Below are 7,701 nucleotides of genomic sequence, written 5' to 3'. Positions count from 1 at the left end.
TTTCCCTTCCTTTCCCTTTCCAGGCTGAGGGCTATGGGTGGACAGGGGAAAGGATACCTTAAATCTCATTTCCTGTAGGAACTGTCCCATCATCTTCCCACGTCTTCCTTTTTTTTTGCTAGCTTTTCCTTTCAGGTCCTTACTCATCATTTTTCCTCCCTCTTGAGTGGTTGCTGCACACTTGATATGAACCAAATAACAACCTGTTGTGATTGCAGCCCTGAGAACTCACCCCTGGGGGGGTTTGTAATTCTGGTTTTACTCTTTCTAAAGGCTCTCAAGGATGTCTTTTTTGTGTGTGCATTCAAGTGGATGACACAAAGAGCCTGTGAGGAGCAGGTTAAACACATCCCTGCAAACACAGGGATGGTTAGATAGATACAAAGCAGCACCAAAATGCCCCTTGGTATCAATCAAATAAAAGTACCAGTGATTTCCTGGCTAGTCTTTTCCCACTGGTGACTCACTAGTTGTTGCTGCTCTTGCCCCTGGACCAGCAGTGATGTTCAAACACAACTCCAACTCAGATTTTTCACCTCTCTGTTGCACAGGATAAAAGGTCAGTTGAGCTGAGGTTTTACTCACTATGAGAGACAGCCCAAGACTAATATTAATTAGCTCCCAAACCACATGGTTAGAAATAATTATTCCTTTCTCAATCCTGTGGAGCTGAGCAATTTATCTTAGTTCTGGGCGTTTCACATTTGCCCAAGGCCAGAAATATTCCTGAGAAGTAGTCCAGAGAGAGAGGTAATTCAGTGTATTTCCCTGTCTCACGAGCCCTGGTTCCTGCACAGCTACCTAAGGCCCATTCAAATGTCTATCAACATGGCACATAAATCCATGTAAATTGTCCAGCCCTGCTGCTTTATGTCCATGCTGGCAGGTGCCTATGGACACTTGAAGGTTTAGATCATTTTTTTGTAGGCTGCAATGGAGTTTTTATGTTCCTACAGCAGAATGAGCTGTACCTGAGGCCCAAGGAGAGGCTCAGGGGAGCAGCTCACCTGTGACAGCAGAGCCATTGGGAAGGGACACATCCCTCCCCAGCCAGAGCTGTGTGAGCCATGGGCTGGTCCCTCAGTGCAGCCTTAGGGAAGGCAAGAAGGAAGGAAGACAAAAGTCCTCTGCCTGCTCCTGCCACGTCAGCCTCTCCCCAGCCCATCTGGCGTCTGGTTCCTTGTACCTGAGACCCAGATTCTCTGGGACTCTCCAGGGCCTCATCTTCCAGAGATACTGAGCTATGGCAGCAGCAATTTACCTTGTGAGGAGTTAGGAAGTGTTGCTGGGGAAAAAAAAAATCAAATCCATCCAGACTGCAACAGAAAGGGAGGGGTGAGAGGAGAAATAATATTGTAGTGATGATGAAGAGCTTAATTGAATCCTAAGGACTAATTAAATGTCCTGACAGGATCTGGCAATTTAAGGAGGATGGGAAAGGAGGAATTTAAGCTGTATCAGGGTAAGGTTGGCTCCAGAGGTTTGTGCTAAGGCAGAACAGAGCAGTGGCTGGATGGGATCTCCTGCCTGTGCTACACCACCCTGGGGGCTGTGGGTGAGGTGTTTGCACAGAACAGGAGCCCTGCACACTCCTGACTTAGTGGCAGTTTCTCCTGGAGTAGGGAAACAGGTCAACTACTCACACAGCTCCTAAATGAACTGCATCAGTCAAAGAATCATGGACACACAGATGGTTCGGGTTGGAAGGAGCTTAAAACTCCTCCACTCCCACTCCCTGCCATGAGCAGGGGCTCCTTCCACCAGCCCAGATTGCTCCAAGCCCCATCCAACCTGGCCTGGAACACTCCCAGGGATGGGGCAGACACAGCTTCTCTGGGCAGCCTGTGCCACTGCCTCACAGCCAAGAATTTCTTCCCAATCCCTCATCTATCCCTGCCCTCTGGCCGTGGGAAGCCATTCCCCCTTGTCCTGGTACTCGTCACACATGAAGGATCAAATGCCAGTAAGACCAAGGTATTGTATCTTTCCCAGGTTATCAATAAATGGTTTGTTTCCAACTCTCACCTGTTATTTTGTGGGGAAGGTCTCTCTCTCTTCCTATCAACCATGTTGTTATCCTGACAATGAAATCCCCTTGGCCTTCTGCCCTATTTAATCCTTGTTCCATGCTAATTAGCCCAACAGATCCCACACTGCTCTCCTGGGATCTGCCTCCCTGGTGATGTTCCTGCCAATGCAATACCCATGGCACCAGGACTTCCTTGCACAAGCACAGCCAGTCCTGGTGGCACCTCAAGTCATCACTTGTTTGCTGCAACAGACACACTTGGGTCCCATCTGTTGCCCCTATGGACACAGCACTGCTGTGCTGGGAAGTGATGCCTTGAGAAGTTGCTGAGTGGGAGTGCAAGGGTAGAAAATCAGTCCTTGGAATCTCAGCCCACTCCCTCCTGACCTCAGCATGCCATCAGGTCTCAAGGTAGGGCATTTCACTGGTCAAAGAGTTCATTTGGAGGACAACTGGGCCAACATGTGAGAAACTGAGCTGGGAGATTCCACAAAGGCAAAACCTGCTGCAGATAACATGGAAAAGGAAGAGGATTCTGCTACATGCATCAGGGGCTACAGTGGCACTCATACAGGTAAGGTAGGAAAGGATTCCCAGGTTTCTGCAGCAAATGCAGTCACATCTCAGGGCTGCTGGTGCACCTTATGACCACCACCTGCATATCTCACAGTCACAGTGATCCCTCTTCCAATCCAGGAGGAAAAGAAGTAGGAAAGCTGTGATGGGATTAACTGACAAAACCAACATGATGTAACCAAGTAAGTTTATTGTAGAAACCCTTGGAGACAAGTTCTGGTATGGTCAGAATGGGGAATTTGGGATCAGTAAACCCCTGTGATGTGCAGTTTGTTTTGACAGATTCAAAACAACCTTTGAACAACAAAAGTCAGTATTGTACAGTCCAGGCTCAGCAGAACAAGTGCTTGGCCAGCAACCTTGTTCCTCAAAACCCTCCCAACACCTTCCTGGGAATAACAGCATATCCAGCACATTAATCAAGGAGGATGGTCAGCCCACAGGCCCTCAAAGCAGGGCAAAGCTGGAGTGCCAAGATGCCTTCTGGCCATCAGGTTGGGATCAGTGGGGCTGATCACAGCTCCCAGCATGCTTCTTCCCTCATGGAACAGCCTCACCAACATCTAGACTGAATCTTCATAGAAAGTCTTTGCCATGGCATGTGCCACTTTGAGCACCTTCTTCTCCTTGGCCTCAGGGCCCATGTGGCTATGAGCCAGTTTGATCCAGTACTGCTCTGTCCTGGACAGGTAGTCTGCAGGATTCTCAGCAGGCTCCACAGGTGGGTGTTGCTCTGGAAAGAAGACAGAGAGGTCAGAAACAGCTGCTGAAGGCAATCTCCAGGCCAAGGGTGCTCTTCAGCTCAAGTGTCTAAATGTAATAGCCTAAAAATCTACCAGTAACCAACAGAATTTCTCTTCTACTAGAGAAGAATTTCTCTCCTACTCCAAGACAACGCACTATGAAACATTTGCTTTTGCTAGAAAACTCACCTGAATGCCAGTGAGACCTTCCAGGCTGCCAGTGGAACCAGCAGGGACTGTATCAAACCCACTTTAGATAGTATGGACACAGCACTCATCTTATTCATTACCTCTCTCATCTTCACTCTCCTCTTCAGAGCTTTCCTCTTCCTCTTCCCCTCCCTCTGCACCTTCCATGTCATCATCCTCTTCATCCGACTCCGACTCCTCCAGCCATTCTTGGGCTTCTTGGATGAGAAAGAAAACAGAAACAAGGTACAAAAAGATAATTAAGGTACAAAGAGATAATACCAGGTAATGTCCACATGCTTCGAAGGACCCAAGACACTCATTGCCCTGAGGTGAGGACAGGGCATCTCTGTCCTCTGCTGAGTGGGCAAGCCTGGCACAGCATTCCCAGGACAGAACAGATCACTAGTGAACAAAGACAATCTGTTTACTGGTCTTGATTTTCAGAGTAGACAAACCAGAGCTCACTCTCTGCAGTGATCACAAAGATCTGGACCAGACAGATTTCTGCTAAGACACTGCATGATCACACTCCCAAGCTTTGTCCTGTCCAGGAAAAATCACTCCTCAAAGGCTCATCACCATCCCCTGAGGAAGCTCCATAGTTGTTTTTTTTCCCTATTGTAGAGTTGTTACACTAAAGGCAAAGGGACAGATCCACCACCAGAACTTACTTGGATCCATCTCCACCAGCACCTTCCACTCTTCCATCTTGTGCAGGTCAATGCTGTACAGGTCACTGAGGGTGAACTGGCGATCTCCCACCTCAAACATTCCTCCATACACATAGAGAATTCCATGCTTCACTGCCAACATGGCATTTGAGCGTGGACATGGCTCCACGTGCTGGCCCAAGGCTCCATCATCCTCCTCCTCCTCCTCTGATTCAGACCTCTCCTTCTCCTCTGCAGGTCCTGAGATCACCTGCTTGATAGTCATCACAGTCCCATCTTCAGCCACCACCTCTTTGACTATCTCTTGGGGGCCTTGGGGAGGTTGTTGCTCCATGTCCTCATCTCCAGCAGCTTCTGCCTCAGCTTGTCTGCCACGTCTTCGCTTCCTCTTCTCTGACTTTGGTCCCTGTTGGCAGGACAAAAGGAGATTCTGTGTGAGTTGTGTGTACCCAACAGCAATTAGTATAAACAGTGCAAATGATGATGGGAAGAAGAGGGAGGACTCAATTATTTCCCATTCCAATTCTAAATCTCAAGTGATAGTGGAACCCCCAACTTCAGCCTGAACTTCCACCAGCCTAAAACAAGCAGCAGAAACCCCTGGAAAATCCATGGAATTCCTTCCTCTCTTCACAGAGCTGTTCTCCATCTCTTCTGCTCTCAGGTGTCACGAACACACAGAGGCCACAACTCTGTGCCAGCAGCAAGGGAAAGTAACCCATGATTTCTTGAAATCACAATTGCTGGGTGCTAAATTACAGAGCATTACCAGCAGCACTCCAGGGCTTGGAAGTACTGCCTGAAAGGGCTGGCAAACAGGCATTTGGGAAGGCAGAAGTAAACATCTAAGTGGATGTTTGCCTGTTATTATGGGACTGACTTTTCCATTTTGAGGATAAACCCAGAAATAATGGGGTGGAAAGAAGTTCAATCAAGTTGTTTGCACCCCACTTGCCCTGTGAGAGTGGTTCAAAGACAACCAGAGACCTGAGGGACACAGCTCTGAAGTCCTTAGGTTCATATTTCATCTCTTCTGGTAGCTCAACGCTGGGGAGAAGAGGGAAGGGATTTGATACCAACGAGATCTTTCACTGTAGCTCTTACTGAACTATTTCAGTCAGACTCACATATCTGACCTGACATCCTCCAGTAAAACACCCTCACTGTGTTATGTTTCATTTTGCATTACACAACAGGGCAGATGCAGCCCAAATCCTGGAGGAGAGGAACTGCCTCCTGAACGTGCTCATACCCTCAGTTTAAGGCTTTCTCTAAAGAGAGAAAGCTCATTTCCAATTCATGGAAGTGTTCTAGGCCAGGTTGGATGGGGCTTGGAGCAACCTGAGCTGGTGGAAGGTGTCCCTGCCCATTGCAGGGGGTGGGATGAGCTGATCTTTAGGATCCCTTCCCACCCAAATCATTCTGTGATATGATTATATGAAAGCTCCAAGAGGCCAAACCAGGCCCAAAGGCTGTGTGAGATGCCCAAGGAGAGTGCCCTGAATATATTTGTATCATATTTCAAACCAAACCTTTAGCTGAGCAGGAAACCAGCGATTCTTCCCCAGGTCATAGAAATAAATGTCATTGAAGAAGTCTCCTTCAATGCTCTCCTCCTCCTCCTCATCGTAAACTCCCCCAAAGAGCAGGGAGCGGTTACTGGGACCAACAGCCACGGAGAATCCAGACCTGGGAGTGGGTTTCACTCCGGATGGGCTGAGCCGACTCCACGTCCACTTGTCTGGTGATGGATAAAAGCAGATATGAGCAGCAGCAAAGGACAATCCTGAGTGGTTTGTGTATTCCAAGACCCTTCAGTATTCCAGCAAGTCATTCCATGATCCATTTTGGACATTAGAAATCACAGAGCTATCCTGAGGGTATCTTCAGAGGCTTCTGGAGCAAGGAGCCTCTGGAATGGTGCCTATACCTCTGCAGGAGGGTGGATCTGAGACAAGGCCCCACTATATCCAGCCAAGGAAGTGTCCCTTGGTTATCCCATGGAGTTCTCCATCTGCCAACTTGCACCACTGCCTTACCCCCCAAAATAAGCACAGTACATCCTCAGGACCCCAACCATGCTTTAAAGAAGGGCTCAGCAGCAGGAGAAGGTTTGTGCTCTGTCCCTCAGCTGCTGCTTCAAACCTTTCTACTCTGAATTCAGAGCAAATCCCCAAAATGCAGGCTGGGAGAAGCACTGGCCAGGCACTGTGCTTCCAAAGGAACCTCAGTTTCAACAGGATAAGCTATAAATGGGACATAACAAACAGGATCTGGAATCCAGACAGTACTGGTGACCAACTCTCCCCCACACACACACAAATCCACTTTAAGGTTTAAAGAAATCAGTTTTAACTGTTAGAAATTCACCTCAAAGGAAACTGTCCCATTCCCTGAGTCAGGGATAAAATACTCTCCCCTAAGGGAAGTGATGGAATTCCTAGTTCTGGGGACATCCAACAACCAGTGACCCACACTGGAGCAGGGGCAGAGTGTGAGTGATCTCTCCCTGCCTCTGTCTCAACCCATGAGCTTTCCATTGTGTTTTCCCTTTTCTAGTTGAGGAGGGAAGGGATAGAGCAGCTTTGGTTGGCACCTGGAGTCCAGCCAGGGCCAACCCACCGGAGGAGAACTCTGAAATCCCAAAGCTTTTCTGTTGTGAAGCAGCAAAGCAGTGATCAAAATGTCCCAGAAACAGGAATTTCAGAATGTTGTTTTAATTCCCTCCCACATACAAAGCCAAAAAAAATCCCTAAAATATCTTTCCTTGTAGTTTTTCCTGAGGCTGCCTCAGGCAGGCCAGAGCTGCTCACAGTTATGCAAGGAGTCTGGAGACCCTCCACTCCAGCTCAGACTATTCCAGGAGGTGACAGAGATGCTGCAAGCTAGAAGTGATTCTCTGACAAGGATAATACCCCAACCTTCCTGCAGAGCTGTGCCAGCTCCTCACCCTGCTCCAATTCCCCAGTGTTCCACTGTGTCAGGGTGAAACATCACATCAGTGATGGCACCTGGAGCTGAGAGCCACAACTCCCTCCAGCCTCTGGCTGACCTGAAAGCTTTGCTCAGCAAAGCAGACACAACCACATCTTTCCAGGCTGTAAAACAGAGTGTGACAAGGGGACAGAAGCACAGAGTCTGCTGCAACAGGCACCTGCTTCCCATTCCCCTTGTAGAGCTCTGCCTGCTATGTGATGGTCCATGTTTCTTCTCCAGCACAACAAGGAGAACATAATTCCTCCCACATCCTCCTGGAACTGTTGTTTCCTTCACCCTATCCCCTTCTTTTCTACAGCCACACTACACAAATGCTACATCTGGGAAGAAGAAATACTTAAATCAACTCATCTGCTGTGTTTCCCCCCCAGAGCAAACCCTGGAGCACAAGAGTTATTCACTGAGAGGGAGATTTTGTCCTAGGCTTGGGGTTTTTTTGGTGTGTTATTCAAAGGAAAGGAAAGGATTTGCATTCCCAGTCCTGCAGCAGTGC

At 48.4% G+C, this 7,701-nt stretch overlaps 1 protein-coding gene across 1 annotated transcript in view; it reads right to left on the bottom strand.

Annotated features, from left to right (window-relative positions):
• Window positions 1–3,168: 3,168 nt before the first annotated feature.
• KLHDC4 (kelch domain containing 4) overlaps window positions 3,169–7,701 on the bottom strand; it is a gene marked incomplete at its 5' end in the record, with an annotated part of 24,301 nt that continues 19,768 nt past the window's right edge. Inside the window, 5 exons of the mRNA XM_009069976.1 lie at window positions 3,169–3,338; window positions 3,639–3,755; window positions 4,212–4,617; window positions 5,744–5,952; window positions 7,127–7,141. Of these exons, the coding sequence (XP_009068224.1) occupies window positions 3,169–3,338; window positions 3,639–3,755; window positions 4,212–4,617; window positions 5,744–5,952; window positions 7,127–7,141 (917 nt within the window). The remainder of the gene's footprint in view (window positions 3,339–3,638; window positions 3,756–4,211; window positions 4,618–5,743; window positions 5,953–7,126; window positions 7,142–7,701) is intronic.

Source organism: Acanthisitta chloris, unplaced genomic scaffold (genome assembly GCF_000695815.1).
Source record: "Acanthisitta chloris isolate BGI_N310 unplaced genomic scaffold, ASM69581v1 scaffold3212, whole genome shotgun sequence".
Classification (NCBI taxonomy): domain Eukaryota; kingdom Metazoa; phylum Chordata; class Aves; order Passeriformes; family Acanthisittidae; genus Acanthisitta; species Acanthisitta chloris.
The sequence above is the reverse complement of the archived record's forward strand: the minus strand, read 5'-3'. Positions and strand labels throughout refer to the sequence as shown.